This window comes from Sycon ciliatum, chromosome 2 (genome assembly GCF_964019385.1).
Source record: "Sycon ciliatum chromosome 2, ocSycCili1.1, whole genome shotgun sequence".
NCBI classification, from domain to species: Eukaryota; Metazoa; Porifera; class Calcarea; order Leucosolenida; family Sycettidae; genus Sycon; species Sycon ciliatum.
In genome coordinates, this window is record NC_088644.1 from 13542938 (window position 1) to 13558456 (window position 15519).

Consider the following 15519-nt stretch of genomic DNA (forward strand, 5'->3'; position numbering starts at 1 on the left):
GAAGGGGGGGGGAGGGGATGAATGTGACCGGATGCGAGGGATAGGGAGTACAAAAGTGATGGATGGGAGTACAAAAATGATGGATGGGGAGGAAATAGATATGAAGCAGCAGGTAGCGTCCATATGGTTCTGTCTTTCCTTCTTGATTACATTGTGGTGGGTTGGCTAGCCGCCGAGCTTCCCTAGTAGCCATCGCTTAGCAAGCATGGAATGAATATCTTTGTCCAGGAGGATTCCGCCTCAGTATTACTGAAGCCGGTATAATTTATAAACAGTATTGAACACTGGCTTTGTATTCGATGATAGTGATAGACGTTTACATCTTTCTGTTCTCTGTGGTGCTTGGCTGTGCGTGCAGAGATGTGATGAAGAGAGTCGCTGATCACTTGAACCGCTCCATTCCCAAAGATGACGTGCTTCAGCCGGAAGAGCTGTCAATGCGTGTGGCCGGTGCTGGACGCAATGGTCTGCTCAGCACGCTGCCTTTAGTGAAGCTAGACCCGAAAGGCTTAATTGCCGATGCTTGCCGTGACTCAGCGTACCGCTTCAGAGTGGAACATGCGCCGAGGAAAGGCTCGTCTAGTCCTTTGTTTGGCACGCACAGCCATCAGCTAAGACGCAGCACGGGCGATCAACCCCTAAACAAGGGCAAGGTCACTCCACGTCCGAAGGTGAAACGCAATGTCAAGCGCTGTAGCAGCATGACTGCCATTGAGCTCCAGGAGCTTGCAGCACCCGGTACTGGTAGTGGCGGCGGTGCAAGCATTGATCGCAATTCCTTCGATGTACTATCACTGATGCCCCGCCGGCCACGCAGTGCTGACATTAACCTGCAAGACTTTGGCTCACCGCCAACCAAGGCAATGGGACGCAAGCTGTCCAACACGTCCATGGTCATCCACGACGCTCTGAGTGGCTCACGTTCACCGCCCGGGAGTCAACCTCCAAGCGAGCCACCGAGCAAGCCGTCGAGTGAAACAACTACACCTAGTTTATCACGTGACACGTCGGCAACGTCAGTAGATGCTTTGGCTGGCGAAGAGTCAAACCTGCTGGAGAGAGCTGTGCGCTTGCAGTCACGAAGAAGTAAGCTGTCATTGCTGAGTTAGAACTGTGGTGACGCCTTTACTCATACATTGGTTATGCTCACTGCCTGAAATGTTTGATGCGTGGTCCTAACCTGTTCTTGTAGCTGACTGAAAAGAATCAAAGTGGGGACTTGAAAAATACTTTAGTAATGGCTCCAATGCCACTCAATCTGCGGCAGTACTGTTTCATGATGAACTTTTAAAAGTTTTTCATTCTCTGCGGGCTGGTCCGCACAGCAGGGGGAATTGAGGCAGAACCTGGTATCAGTGAGAACAAATACCAGTATCCCAGAGTCACCGGACTGATTTAAACCAGGCCTGGGTGTGCCTTTCCAGAGTGCTCAGACTGCAAACTCAGTTAGTTGTGCATAGTAAGAAATGAATGGCAAAAGCACTATCCCCACAAGAGAATGATCCATCACTGCGCAAGTGAGAGCGAGAGAGGGAGAAAAGAGAGAGAAGAGAGAGAGAGAGAGATAGAAAAGGGAGAGAGAGAAAGGAGAGAGAGAAAGGAGAGAGAGAAAGAGAGAGAGAGAGAGAGAGAGAGAGAGAGAGAGAGAGAGAGAGAGAGAGAGAGAGAGAGAGAGAGAGAGAGAGAGAGAGAGAGAGAGAGAGAGAGAGAGAGAGAGACAGAGACAGAGACAGAGAGAAAGTGAGGGGGAGAAAAAAATTTAATTCCCAATCTGAAAAGTTATACTTCAGCAATCAGCGCAGAAGAGGAAAATTTCCCAAACTCCTCTTATCATGTTTCAATGCGCTCATACTTATACCAGTTTCTCTTTGCATTGCTCTCGCATGTTTCAGAACGCCGCACCTCACCTATCTGTGATGTTCGCTCCGACATTTGCAAGAACTACCTGGAGAGATACTATGAGCATCTGTTTGCTCGCATTCAGCAACAGGAACGATCGATATGTAAAGACAAGCCTGATGGCGGCACCGACAACCAGCCACAGTCAACAAACGTCTCGCCATTGGACATTTCTGAAAACACACAAACTACAGCTTCTGGCCAACAAAAGCCACAGGGCAAGGTCCGCACGAGGAAGAAGTTCCGATTGCGAAGTTCCACGGTAAGCAGCGCGAACCCAGCAGAACTCATGGCTTCCAGTAAGAAGCACGCGCTGAGCCGAGCGCCATCACAACCTAGCAAGAAGGGTCTCTTCAAGAAGATTGCATTCCCTACCAGGATGACCCGCCGTGAGAGTGTCATTATCAATGACGTCACAGACAGCAACCTGCCGGGTTTGCTTGCACTCTCCAGTCAAGTAAATGAAGAGGAAGAAGACGAGGAAGAAGATATTGACAGTGCCAAAGAGGATATCAAAGAAAATAAAGAGAAGGAGTCAGATAAAGTGGAGAGGCTAGCCGTACCACAGCTGCCTGCCCGTAGAATGCGCCGCAGATCCCTGTCATGCAGTGATTTCTTCCCAGCCGGTTGTCCCGTCAGTTCGCCAAGCTCCGAAGTGCGGCGCTTGGAGTCCACGTCTTCGGCTTCGCTGAGCGAGGATTTAGATCATGATCCGCTGATTGTTTCCATGCCAGGCTCTAGCAGCAATGAAAGTGATATGGACAACGTAAGTCTGATGGGTAGCTTGAATGAAGTGTTCGAAGGAGACGCAAACGGATCAGGTAGTTCCCAAGAGCAGAACGGTAGCAGAGTTGAACCTGCTGCCATTGAAGCTGACAGTGGTAGAAACCAGGCTGCCAGTGCACCAGGCGTTCACAGAAAGATAGGTGTCATGCCGCGGCTGCCACACACTGCACTTGCAGCTGCTCCTGAATTGGGCAGTCGAGTGGCGTCGCAGCCTTTCGACCTGTCTCGCTATCAGAGAACAAGACGTGGTTCCACTGTCATCGACTGGGAAGCACTGCAACAGCCGCATGAGTTTGTGGAGGAGAACAAAAAACGGCTGCAGCAAGAGCTGCGTGGCATCGAGAGTGAATTGACTTCCGACGATGGTGTCTCGGTCGAAGTGAAGGAGAAGATCCTGGAGAAGCGCACATCTCTGCAGGAATTACTTGACGAGATGGAAAGCTTGTGTTGAGAACTGCAGTGACCACCAGTGTTGCCTACTGCTGCCCTCTTCTGTTGAAATAAAGAAAGTTCGCAGACCGAGCCTAGATGCCAGCAACAATCATGTGGCAAGTATTCTACTCTCTGTGCTTCTGCATCCTGACTCAACGTACATGCACGTGTCAGGTATGTGGTACTTGCTCCCAGCCCAGATCTACTCACAATTTCAATTATTGCTAGCTCTAAGTAACTAAGGAACTTGTCCGCCAGTGTAACACTGCTGTTCTTATACTGTTGAGACATTGTTTAACCCGATGATTTTATAAGGCATACTCCAGTCAGAATCGCTGCTGCTTTTGGAGCTCATATGCAATCTGCAGAGAAAACACGACCTGTGCTGTGTAGTCTTTTGTGAACTCAGGAACGCAGCACAGAGAGAAATGAGGCCAAAACCTTGTAGCAATGAGATTGAGCATTCATATTATACTGAAGTATTTTTTTTTAAAGCAAGGCAAGCACGGTTCATGGCAAGTCACCGTGCTTGCCTTTCTATTTTTGATACTTGGTTCAGCTAGGGTTTTGGCTATTTTAACATGCTATTCAAATAATTTTAAACGATAGTGCTGCATGTTTTGAGATTGGGACTGTATGCCATGCTGGATCATGGCTATAGTATACTAGTGGTTATGTTCTGATTGTGCAATTCTGTTGGTGGTGATGAGAATGTGTGTTCGTTTCAGCCTGCCCTGGTGGTGACACATGCATACCTTGTACTACGGCGTGTGGTACTGTTACCATACTACATATACATGTAGCCACAATGCACACCTAGTACCTACACAATACTGTAGTCTGTAGGTCTTGGTCACTTGATGTACTCACTGTATTGTCCAGTGTGTACGGTGATAGCTACCGATAGAGAATGTCGGTAAGATGATGCCACTAGCAAGGTTGCATACTCCACTGGAAATGCAGGGTAGTCATGGTTATGGATTCTTGATAATGTACCAGTAAGAAAGCATCTGTGCTCCTATGAAGAAGGGCATGTGTGCTCCTGCCCAGAATAATAACATTATTCTACTCAATATTATTGAGTAGTGCATAGCGACTATACTGTCATATACTGATTATCAATTTATCATTAAACCATGATGCACTACTCATTTCCATATGTGTGTGTGTGTGTGTGTGTGTGTGTGTGTGTGTGTGTGTGTGTGTGTGTGTGTGTGTGTGTGTGTGTGTGTGTGTGTGTGCCGGTGTGTGTGCGTGTGTGTGTGTGTGTGTGTGTGTGTGTGCCGGTGTGTGTGCGTGGTGTGTGCCGGTGTGTGCGTGTGTGTGTGTGGCGTGCGTGCGCACATGTGCGTGTGTGTGTGTGTGTGTGTGTGTGTGTGTGTTTGTGTGTGTACTGTGCATGCGCATGTGTGAATATGAGTTGTATATAATATAAGTAAGTTGCACTGACCACAAACTTGCACATGAATAAAAGTGACAGTACATTGCACCGGCTAATGATTGTCATGTTGTGCCAGCGATGGGACCGTCCAAGACCAGCCATTGCAAATCAGGACAGTGGCAGTGATCCACGAACGCCACAACCCAGGATTTGAAAGATTCCCTCATACTACTACTGTACTAGTTTTTGGGGCATTTTAATTATTTTATGGAGATGAAGCAGAGCACGAACTGGCTGCATGCTCATGATGCATGCTAGCATGCTGAAGAACGGCACGCGGTGCCAACAATGAAAAGATTGTGTCACCATGGTCACAGTGTAGTGTAGATGCAAGATCAGATGTCTGAGATGATCGTAGTTTTTGTCGACGATGTGTGTGGCACGTGATGCCTTTTGGGCGATGGCGTGGTTTTTGCTTGTACATGTAACATCGTAACAGCTACGTGCTCGACTACAGACAGTACAGTACAGTCTAGTCCAGTCTAGACCGAAGAAAAGTACAGTCTGGCGCAGAATTATAATAGAACTAACTACTTAGAAGCTCCCCACACGAGGTCGCAACCACTACTTCGTACTTAGAAGCTGCTAAAAGTAAAATAGTTTTAGTTCTGTCCAAAGAAACATTTTAGGCCAGGACTACTACAAATTCGTTACTAGAAATTGTCTTGGACGACATTGATCAAGATGCAGGCAACGCTTAGGTATTGTGTGGTGGTCATGCTCGCCGCTACCTTCACTGGTTTAGCGGTTTCATTGAACAACGGTTTGGCCCGCACACCTCCCATGGGATGGCTGGCTTGGGAACGCTTCAGATGCGACCTGGATTGCAAAGATGACCCGGACAATTGTATCAGTGAAAAGCTGTTTCTGGACATGGGTAAGCGACTCAGTGAGGACGGCTGGACGAAATTGGGCTATGACAGAGTGAATATTGATGATTGTTGGCCAACAAAACAGAGAGATGCTGAGGGTCGCTTGGTGGCTGATCCTGAGAGATTTCCTCACGGTATTAAATGGCTTGCAGAGGAGCTGGCCAAGATGGGAGTTAAGCTTGGTATTTATGAGGACTACGGTAATTACACATGTGGTGGATACCCCGGGACGCTTGGCCACATCACAACGGACGCCCAAACGTTTGCCTCGTGGGAAGTGGATATGCTCAAAATGGACGGCTGCTACGCAAAAGTATCGAAAATGAATGCTGCTTATCCGGAAATTGGCATAGCGCTGAACAAAACCGGCCGGCCGATTCTCTACTCTTGCAGCTGGCCAGACTACGAGCGGGTCACAGGAACTCCTATCAACTATACGCTTGTTGCGCAATATTGCAACATCTGGCGGAACTTCAATGACATTCAGGACTCCTGGCAGAGCGTGTACACTATCATCGACTACTATGGCGATCCGAAGAACTATGAAGCGTTCGGCAAGATCGCTGGCCCCGGAAACTGGAACGATCCGGACATGCTGATTGTCGGCGATTTTTCGCTGAGCTTTGAGCAGAGCAAGGCTCAGTTTGCATTCTGGTGTCTAATGGCATCGCCGCTGTTCATGTCCAACGACCTGCGCGCCATCTCCGACGAAGCTAAGACCATCCTGCAGAACGAGGAGGTGTTGGCTATCAATCAGGATCCGCTGGGTGTGCAGGGCTATCGCGTGTCCCAGTCTGGCGGCACTGAGGTCTGGTGCAAGCCACTGCAGGACAAATCTGTGGCCGTGATCCTGTGGAATCGCAGCACGGGTGGAATGCATAGGACCATCGCCGTGGAGTTTGATAAGGTACGTACAAGCATGTCCGGCGTAAATTACACAGAGGAAAGCGTTACAAGGTGATGCGTTGTAGTTCACGGAACAAATCAATCTCTTTATAACTTGATCCCAGCTACAGGGTACTATAGCAGAGAAATTGGTATTCAGCTAGGTGATGCTCTGATCATACTGTGGTTACTCTCATAGCCATTCCATCTTCACAATGCAGGGTATGACAGACAAACTTAAATTTGAGCGGCGCCATTTCCAAGACTCGTGACCTAAAATATTCCTGCCGATCCAAACAAGATGAATACAATTCAAAAGTTCGAGGGAGTTGAAAACGGGAAACGTCTGAAGAAAAAAATTGACTGTCACCAGCAGGACCCAAACCAAGGACTCTCTTACTTGACTGCTAGAGGCCGGCAATAAACCTAGCTGTCTTTTCTAGCATATTTCTGTTCGTGATAATGAGGAATTGTTTCACGCTTTTCCCGTTTCAGGTGGGTTTACCGGCCACGGCCCATGTGTCCGTCCGTGATCTCTACGAGCACCAGGACAAGGGAACGTTCACTGGCTTCTACTCTACGTTCGTCAACCCATCGGGTGGTGTGGTCATGCTCAAGTTGACAGTGAAGGCCGGTGACAATGCACTCTAAGTGTCCTACTCATCCCTGGGTTTGCAATCATATTTTTCTTCTTTTTGCTGGGGTTGTTAATTTTTCACAACATTTGGACTGGCAAAAAATATATTAAATCTGCACGTACTTCAGTACAATTACAAGCTGACTTGCGGTACACCCAACTTTTGCTCTTAGCAGTGCAGTACGAGTGTATCTCCATACCCGCTGCATTGTCTCTATTTTATCGAGAATTAGTTCATGCCGCCCGTTTTGGAGCCATCAGTTGCCTGATGATCGTAGTAATACGTGAAACTCAGAGCTGTGACAAAGCTTCCAATCTCTCTTGTATCGAGGATTATTAATTCTATTCGAAGTATAATGCCACAGTATTTTGGAAGAGAGAAATGAGAAAAACGTGTTTGTCAAAATTCTAAATTTCATAATGAAGATATTCTTTCGTAAGAGTAGGTGAAATCAAAAATAGAGACTTGCTGTGGTTCATGGCTGACCTCATTGGTTTGGATAGGGGATGATGGCGAGGAAAGTTACGTGGAGTTGTAACGTCTTGACGTTTCAGCACTGCACTGTGCTGCAGTACGGTGTCCCATTGTGTATGTGTGTTCATTCTGAACCACCCTGCTGCCATCGCAACCCAAGACACGGCCTTTCTTTGTCATCATTAGATTCATTACCAAGCAGATACCAGTTCAACCACTTTCAGATATTCGTACAAAATGCAGTTCTGACTTAGCGCACTCCTGATGTCACTGTTAGTGTGTCGGAGTGCGGACCGTTCCACTGTATTTATTACAAAACAGTTGTAGCGGCCCTTCTACTTCAGTTTGCATTCCTGGCGTTGTTCCTTTCTACAGTCACACAGACCTTGTACTAGTAATGGAGATACCAGGGTAAAACATGACATCGTGAACTGATTGTCATGATCAAGAAGAGTACTTCATAATCTTCATAATCTTTTTTTTTCAGGATATAACCATGAAAGCCGACATTTTTTGAACTTTGTTTTACTTCGCAAAATCCAAACGGGAATTTCTTACATAAGCTCCTCTTGCCGTCTTCAGTTCAGTACAGTCAGTTCACATGGTAACAGGTTCATGATGAGAACCACACGGACAAGTGACCACACTCGCCTGTCCAGTGTCTACCATGGTCTACCATGGTCTACAACAGGCATAGAATCTACCCCATGGGCCCAGGCCAAGGCCCATCATACATCAAAGTCTGCAAAGAGACCACCACGGCACCAGCGCATAAAAGCGACAAGCAGGATCCGGACCAGGCCGATCGCGCACAGACAGTCGATCTTCGATTTTTTCGGAACTAGCCCAAGCGAGTGACCATGGTGACGATCATGACATTGTCATGTTCACATGCATGCAGGACGAGTTCTGTGACTTCTGTCGCAAACCTGCGCCAAGCTCTACTTCAACTAACGTTACTTCAAGTACCGGTACTTGTACTGTTGTAGTACCGAATGTTAGTGTTAGTTTTCGGATGAGCAAGGAAAGAATCATTGAACAGTGGACAACTAACTGTTTACTTAATCTTTACTTGTCCAGCACTGACAGCGAGTGTTAAAATCATCCAAGATGCAGGGCACTATCAGATTCTGCTTCTTGGTCATGCTCGCCGCTACCTTCACTGGTTTAGCGGTTTCATTGAACAACGGTTTGGCCCGCACACCTCCCATGGGATGGCTGGCTTGGGAACGCTTCAGATGCGACCTCAACTGCAAAGATGACCCGGACGACTGTATCAGTGAAAAGCTGTTTCTGGACATGGGTAAGCGACTCAGTGAGGACGGCTGGACGAAGTTTGGCTATGACAGAGTGAATATTGATGATTGTTGGCCAGCCAAGGAGAGAGATGCTGAGGGTCGCTTGGTGGCTGATCCTGAGCGATTTCCCCATGGCATAAAATGGCTTGCAGAGCAACTGCATGGCATGGGAGTGAAACTTGGTATTTATGAGGACTACGGGACGAAAACGTGTGCGGGCTACCCGGGCACAATGGACCACATCACAACGGACGCAGACACGTTTGCCTCCTGGGGAGTGGACATGTTGAAAATGGACGGCTGCAACTCTAACATCTCCACCATGGACACCGGCTATCCGGCTATCGGCGACGCGCTGAACAAGACCGGCCGCCCGATCCTCTACTCGTGCAGCTGGCCAGACTACGAGCGTGCCCGGCACATGGACGTCAACTACACGTTCATAGCTGAGCATTGCAACATGTGGAGGAATTACCACGACATCGGCGACTCCTGGCAGAGCGTCTACACAATCATCGACTTTTACGGAAATGCGTCCAACTATGAGCTGTTTGGAAAAGTAGCCGGTCCAGGAAACTGGAACGATCCGGACATGTTGATCATTGGCGACTTCTCGCTGAGCTTTGAGCAGAGCAAGGCTCAGTTTGCATTCTGGTGTCTAATGGCATCGCCGCTGTTCATGTCCAACGACCTGCGCGCCATCTCCGACGAGGCTAAGACCATCCTGCAGAACACCGAGATCCTGGCTGTCAATCAAGACCCGCTGGGCGTGCAGGGATACCGCGTTCATCAGTACAACAATCATGAAGTCTGGTGCAAGCCACTGCATGACAAGTCGGTAGCGGTGATCCTGTGGAACCGCAGTACTGGCGGTATGCATTCCAAGATAACAGTCCAGTTCAAGCAGGTAAGCAGCTGGAGTAAGGATGCAGTGCAGCATGTGCAGTAAAACTCCCTAGATTCGGGCAGGCTGGGACCGAGCCATGCCCTGCCCGTAAATCAGAAAGTGCATACTTACTGGCATGCAAGCAAACAATCAATAGTTTTTTTGGGGCCACTTTTCGATGAAAAGGCGATGTTGTGACTCTAGATGGGTGAGAAAGGTGCCCGGTAGACAGACGCGCCCGGATCAGGGGCATCCGGATCTGGTGAGTTTTACTGCACACGGTGCTGTGCAATGAAACCCGACCGTGAAAAATCAAACACGCGCCGAGCGCCGTGCAGCCCTGGACCTGTGAACACTGGGATGTGAAATTGCGCAGGGAGCGAACTTGACTCGCGCGACCGGATTTCCGAACCCCTGATTGAGCAGCACTGTACATGTACACATGCAACGCAACATGCTCTCGGCCTGGATCCCGATACCACCGCACTGGTAAATGGCTAAATGCACACCAGATTGGACACTTCTGTCTTCTGAAAGACCAAGTACTAGTATATGTAACAGATAGATGTGTATAACATAAGTGTACTGTAGTAATGAGCTAATAACCAGCCGTCTATGCACGTGGGCATAGTGGCAAAACACAGGCCTGGCTGGACGAGTAATGCATTGGTGGGGTACATGTAGTCTATCAGTGTTGCTATGTGCGTAGATTGGTAGCAATGCGTCTAGGGCAACACGTTGGTAAGCCATGGTCTAGTATACTATCGGCAAGAACAGTTCATGGAAGTGTCTGTGGGACAAGGTTAAGCGAGATGATAAGCAAGCTGCGTAGGGCTAGGGCCGATAACGTCACCCCCCACCCAACACACACATACACATGGTTCGTTCCCATGACATTGCACATGTAAGTCTCCTTCTGTCGTTCTTTCCATGTCTCCTCCATCTTTGCTGAAAACCTGAACAGGTTGGACTACCAGCGAGTGGCAATGTGACAGTCCGAGATCTGTACGAACATCAAGACATGGGATCTTTCTCCGGCTCCTATTCCACCTACGTGAATCCGGCCGGGGGAGTTGTAATGCTGAAGCTGACTCCGGTTGCACTGGCTGATCGCCGAGCTGCCGAGGCTTACGTGCTGTAGAGGCAGCAGATCATGATGAGTGGACTGTCTGCCACAAATCCCGCTGGGTTTCCCAAATGTGGTGATCTCCGGGTGTCATCAGTCTTGCCGTCAAGGCTAGTGCTGGGACCCGCGCAAATAACTACGAGTGTGTCGTCACTACTTTGTCCACTTCAAATCTTGAAGTATATGGCTACTGCAAGCTTTGATCGAATTTTGAGTCAATTACCAACAGTTCATCAGTTAAGTCTGTCATGACAATTAATCAATTTGCAAATGAATTTTAAATATTTGTGAGCCCAATTGTGGATGGATATCATACAATCTAAATCTATTAGTAACAGCAGGTACAACACTGCAGGAGAATAGGTCTGTATAGAATAAGAACAAAATTAATACTAGCGTGCTTTGTGCAGTCCTATGCCCTACGTTTGGGTCGTGGGACTCTGCTTCCGGTACTGTGAAATGACTACAGCCATAGTTTGCCGTTGCCGCGTCTAGGTTCTCGTACATGCCAGACCGCCTGTGTGTATAGTATACACCATTGCATGGATATAGATCAGCAATCCAGTTCTAGCTTGCAGGCTACTAGTATAGGTTGGTCAAGGTCAAAGTCAACAGTGACAGGCCTGCTGTACTGTTGTTGTACTGTTGGCAGCGTGATTAGTGCCTGCTGCATGAGGCAGAGTGTGTTGCAAGATATACGTATACCAGTACTTCACTCTATACTGATGCTAGTGCAGTGGGTGAACACTGATGATAGTCGAAAGGAGAAGACGAGTCAAGTGTAAGCTTCTGCAGACCTTCGCTCAGGTCCCTGCTGGCAATGCTCAGTGATAAGCCGAAATCAGCGATTGCCAGATACACCAACCAGGCTTGTCGTTGGCGCACATCCTAGACATTTGTTTTATCGTTCGGAGAATGTGCTGTTGAAGTGAAATGTTCTGCTCGATTCCAGTTCTCCATGATAAGCAAAACTGCCAGTTTCAGTCGTGTCAGCGGCGGCAGTATCAGGATTCACTGGAGTGTCGCTGTACATCCGTGTACAGATCTAGTCGACGGTGTTCTAGGACGGGCATGGACGAGCGTACGCGCTCGAGTTCCTTCTCCTCCACATCGGCCACGATGACACACTCTTCCTCGTCCGTGCACTGCGCCAGTACTCTGCCCCAGGGATCCACAATCTGCACAGTGCAGTGGCACAAGTCAACATGTCGGCACATGCACAGTGCAGTGGCACAAGTCAACATTTCGGCACATGCACAGTACTGCATCCTCCATGCACAGTGATGCATCCTCCGTGTACAGTGATGCATCCTCCATGCACAGTGATGCATCCTCTCTTGGCACTAGTAGCAGCCACTACAGTAACTACATGTGGGGAGAGTTTTCGCAACGGTTTTGGTAACATTCATTAACCACTTGAGTAGGTGTGTGTACAACTTTATCACAACTAACAGTTAGTACTTCTCAAAGTACTTTTCAGATTATTCTCGGCTCTGACACTTTGGACTACGGTGCAGGATAAGCAAACATATATTGCCTAATATGCCTGCCATGAAGTTTGCATTGTACACTGAAGTCTTCAGTACATGATTGTACACTGAAGTCTTCAGTACATGATTGTACACTGAAGTCTTCAGTACATGATTGTACACTGAAGTCTTCAGTACATGATTGTACACTGAAGTCTTCAGTACATGATTGTACACTGAAGTCTTCAGTACATGATTGTACACTGAAGTCTTCAGTACATGATTGTACACTGAAGTCTTCAGTACATGATTGTACTTCGAAGTAGTTACTAGATATGCCAGTCTGCAACAAAGGGCGGGCAGTTCTGCTACCAAGGTCCGAATGCTGCTTCGCGGCAGAGGACAATTAGTCCAGCACTACCCTTGCCTTGACCGTGCCCTGCCGGCACGGTAAGCTCGTGAGAGACATGGTGTGGATAACTATAACTGGGAATGACAATGGCATTCCCCCACATTACCACGGTCACCAGAGCATTACATGCACCGCTGACTGACCGAAATAGGAATACGGTACTACGGTTAACGTATACCATACATGTCATATCTAGAGTATGGTGATCACCCATTCTATTATTATAAAGATTCAAAGATAGTAAGATAGTCCATCCCTACAATGTAGTGTAGACTATGCCCCTGCAAACCCGGCGTCTGAGCTCTCTTACCATTGAGTGGCCGTAAGATTCGCGCTTGTCATTGTGTCGTCCAACTTGCGCCGCCGCCACCACGTAGCACTGGCTTTCCACGGCCCGTGCCCGCAACATGATCTAGAGACGGCATCACAACACGGGCACCAATGTTAACAGCAACAAGTACAGGTGAGAGCCCGCAACATGATCTAGAGATGGCATCGCAACACGGGCACCAATGTTAATTAACAACAACACCAGGTACAGGTGAGAGCTGGCTAACATTCAGCGTGACATAGCACAACATGAGGAGTGGCGATTGTAGTCGAGTGTGAAACGTCAGGAACGCAACTGTACACTTGTACGCTTCCCTTTGCACCCTGGCATGGTTGCGCAGCACAGCAGGATAGACTGTGAATGTCGACTACGGCAGTGGTCTTTAAAATGTACTCACTTCCCAGTGTGCTTGTCCCGTGGGTACGGTGAAGGCGGATGGGTACGTCAGTACCTCGGCACCGTCCCTGCGCAGGATGCTGGAAATCTCCGGAAACCGCAAATCGTAGCACTGCTCGCACGCTGTTTGTCAAGGCAACAACAATGGCCACAGAGTATTACCTGCATCATCTAGTAATACATCATGCGCCATGCACTGTGAACATTGCCACAGAGTATTACCTGCATTTATAGTCCTACGTCCTGCATGCACTGTGAACATCGCATGTGAATTTAAACAGCTAAGAGGGCGATACACACATCGATCGATCAGATCACGACAACCAGGAGAAATAATACGCCACGCTTTCAACTTCACGATATTGCCTACTGGCCCCAGCCATTACCGTGCCAGAAGCGAGACGCTTCCACAAAGGTGGACAACGTACCGGTAGTGAACTTCCAACCCGCTGCACACACCGGCCCAGTGTGGCTTGAGAACAGGGCGTACACACAAGTATGCTAGCTACATGTACTGCTGCACAATACAATCACTACACGTATCTGCACTAGCTGTTAGGATACAATCATGAGTCCAATGGAACCCGACGGTGACGGTACCGGTGGACAGATCTCCTTTCCCGGCACGCACCAATTGCTCTCCTTCAGCGAGACCTTGCTGGTTGCCAGCTGGCACGCAAACAAATGCGTCTTGTGATAGACACTACGGATGCTGCCGGCGTCATCAAGCAGCACATGTGCGTTGAAGAGACGGCTGCGGTCTTCTTCCGGGCCCTGCTCCCATAAAGAGAATGAATGGACAGGACAAAAGTGTAAGTGCTACAGAAGCACAAGTGCAAATCCCGGTCACCAGTGCAATGTATACGCTTTACCTCACGGCCTCAGTATCAGACGGTTCAACGGCTGGCATGTGAAAGGGACGCCAGTGAGTATTACTTTGAGTACTAGTAGTAACTACCAGCCATGTCCACTAATAATGAATAACATTCATCACAGCACTACCCCAATGTATACTTGTAGTATGTAGAAAGCCATGCATCCCGCATGTACTGACAGATAGCTGCACAGTACACATCCGTGACGAGGATAGCCCGACTCCCAAATACAGACCACCGCTCACCCGGCCAGGCTATACTCACCTGTTCATGGAATCCACCCAGGGATAGCCACACACCCAGCTCCTTTGCGAGCGCCTTGTATCTGCTCATGAGCGGGCCATCCAAAGGCTCGGCCATCGACACCGATTGCTTGCCACTTTCACCGATATAGTCGAACCCTTCCGGCAGAAACACAGTCTGCAGCAACATCAATTTAGAAGGTAAAAAAAGAAGATTTTTGACTATTTTCATTCCATTGAAATGGTGTGGGCTGCTTCGAATTATAATTTTCTATCCATACCCAATGCTCCTATTCAGTCATGTGTATACCCAGAGTGTATAGCCATGTGATAACAAAACTACTTCGAAGTAATTTTGATTTTTTACAAGTTGATGCATGTGGGAGCACAGTGTGGTAGCGACAACATGTACGTCCTTGCTTGCACACCCCGTGATATTCTCAACAAGGGAACACATTCTCCTAAATCTACCGAATTTCGTACAGGTCACAGCAGGAGTACACCGTTTTTAAATAGGGGCTGACAAAGGCCCAGATTTACTATAAAGTATAATACCTTGGCACCTTTCACCACAGCTTCGCGAACCAACCTCTGACAAATCTCATAGTTTCTCTCCTTGTCTGCATTGGATCGGAGCTGGCAGGCCGCGATTCGGGACGTGCCCTTGACGCAGGAGTGTAGACGAGACATGGCTTTCAAAGACATCAAACAGCGATCACGTAGAAAGAGCAGTTTGAAAATTTAATACAGAAGAAGAAAACGATGCTGTTTGAGACATCCGTGCTGAAGTCGCCTTGGCGCAAAAGATCCAGCGCTGGGATCAAATGCACAAGGGGAAAAACAAAAAAAATTGGGTCTGTCCGGGATTTGAACCCGGGACCTCTCGCACCCTAAGCGAGAATCATACCCCTAGACCAACAGACCAGCACGACACAAAGAAGAAGAAAAAGAGTCTTTCTCCCCAATCTTCAGCCAGCTCCCAGACTCAGTACACCACTGACCAGGGAGTCGTAAAATACCGTGGTATTTTACGACTCCCTGCCACTGCAGGCGTGGC

At 48.3% G+C, this 15519-nt stretch overlaps 4 protein-coding genes and 1 non-coding gene across 5 annotated transcripts in view; 3 read left to right on the forward strand and 2 right to left on the reverse strand.

Annotated features, from left to right (window-relative positions):
• LOC135808824 (uncharacterized) overlaps window positions 1-3844 on the forward strand; it is a 31029-nt gene extending 27185 nt beyond the window's left edge. Inside the window, exons 20-21 of the mRNA XM_065322053.1 lie at window positions 359-1086; window positions 1893-3844. Coding sequence (XP_065178125.1) covers window positions 359-1086; window positions 1893-3136 — 1972 coding nt within the window. The 3' untranslated portion in view covers window positions 3137-3844. The remainder of the gene's footprint in view (window positions 1-358; window positions 1087-1892) is intronic.
• A 1266-nt stretch (window positions 3845-5110) lies between these two features.
• On the forward strand, window positions 5111-7429 carry LOC135808826 (alpha-N-acetylgalactosaminidase-like). Its single transcript, XM_065322054.1, has 2 exons — window positions 5111-6337; window positions 6811-7429. Exons 1-2 carry the CDS (start codon window positions 5243-5245, stop codon window positions 6964-6966), a joined length of 1251 nt encoding a protein of 416 aa, XP_065178126.1. The 5' UTR covers window positions 5111-5242; the 3' UTR covers window positions 6967-7429.
• Window positions 7430-8347: 918 nt separating this feature from the next.
• Window positions 8348-11028, forward strand: LOC135808827 (alpha-N-acetylgalactosaminidase-like). Its single transcript, XM_065322055.1, has 2 exons — window positions 8348-9632; window positions 10576-11028. The coding sequence occupies exons 1-2, from the start codon at window positions 8538-8540 to the stop codon at window positions 10750-10752; spliced, it is 1272 nt and encodes a 423-aa protein (XP_065178127.1). The 5' UTR covers window positions 8348-8537; the 3' UTR covers window positions 10753-11028.
• Window positions 10140-15226, reverse strand: LOC135808828 (deaminated glutathione amidase-like). Its single transcript, XM_065322056.1, has 6 exons — window positions 15018-15226; window positions 14485-14640; window positions 13910-14119; window positions 13347-13457; window positions 12929-13030; window positions 10140-11915 (listed from the first exon to the last, which is right to left on the reverse strand). Exons 1-6 carry the CDS (start codon window positions 15165-15167, stop codon window positions 11742-11744), a joined length of 903 nt encoding a protein of 300 aa, XP_065178128.1. The 5' UTR covers window positions 15168-15226; the 3' UTR covers window positions 10140-11741.
• Window positions 15227-15314: 88 nt separating this feature from the next.
• Window positions 15315-15386, reverse strand: Trnap-agg (transfer RNA proline (anticodon AGG)). The gene has a single exon. It is a non-coding gene; the product is annotated as a tRNA-Pro (tRNA).
• Window positions 15387-15519: the final 133 nt, after the last annotated feature.

What these genes read in the sequence shown, in the direction of transcription:
- LOC135808828 (XM_065322056.1), bottom strand. Translation starts at nt 15,167, where the DNA reads ATGTCTTTGAAAGCCATGTCTCGTCTACACTCCTGCGTCAAGGGCACG. An exon ending in CTGTGGTGAAAGGTGCCAAG is followed by an intron (nt 14,641 to 15,017) that starts GTATTATACTTT and finishes ATGTTGCTGCAG; the next exon opens with ACTGTGTTTCTGCCGGAAGG. An exon ending in CGGGACAAGCACACTGGGAA is followed by an intron (nt 13,031 to 13,346) that starts GTGAGTACATTT and finishes TGCCGTCTCTAG; the next exon opens with ATCATGTTGCGGGCACGGGC.
- LOC135808826 (XM_065322054.1), top strand. Translation starts at nt 5,243, where the DNA reads ATGCAGGCAACGCTTAGGTATTGTGTGGTGGTCATGCTCGCCGCTACC. An exon ending in TCGCCGTGGAGTTTGATAAG is followed by an intron (nt 6,338 to 6,810) that starts GTACGTACAAGC and finishes TTCCCGTTTCAG; the next exon opens with GTGGGTTTACCGGCCACGGC.
- LOC135808827 (XM_065322055.1), top strand. Translation starts at nt 8,538, where the DNA reads ATGCAGGGCACTATCAGATTCTGCTTCTTGGTCATGCTCGCCGCTACC. An exon ending in TAACAGTCCAGTTCAAGCAG is followed by an intron (nt 9,633 to 10,575) that starts GTAAGCAGCTGG and finishes AAACCTGAACAG; the next exon opens with GTTGGACTACCAGCGAGTGG.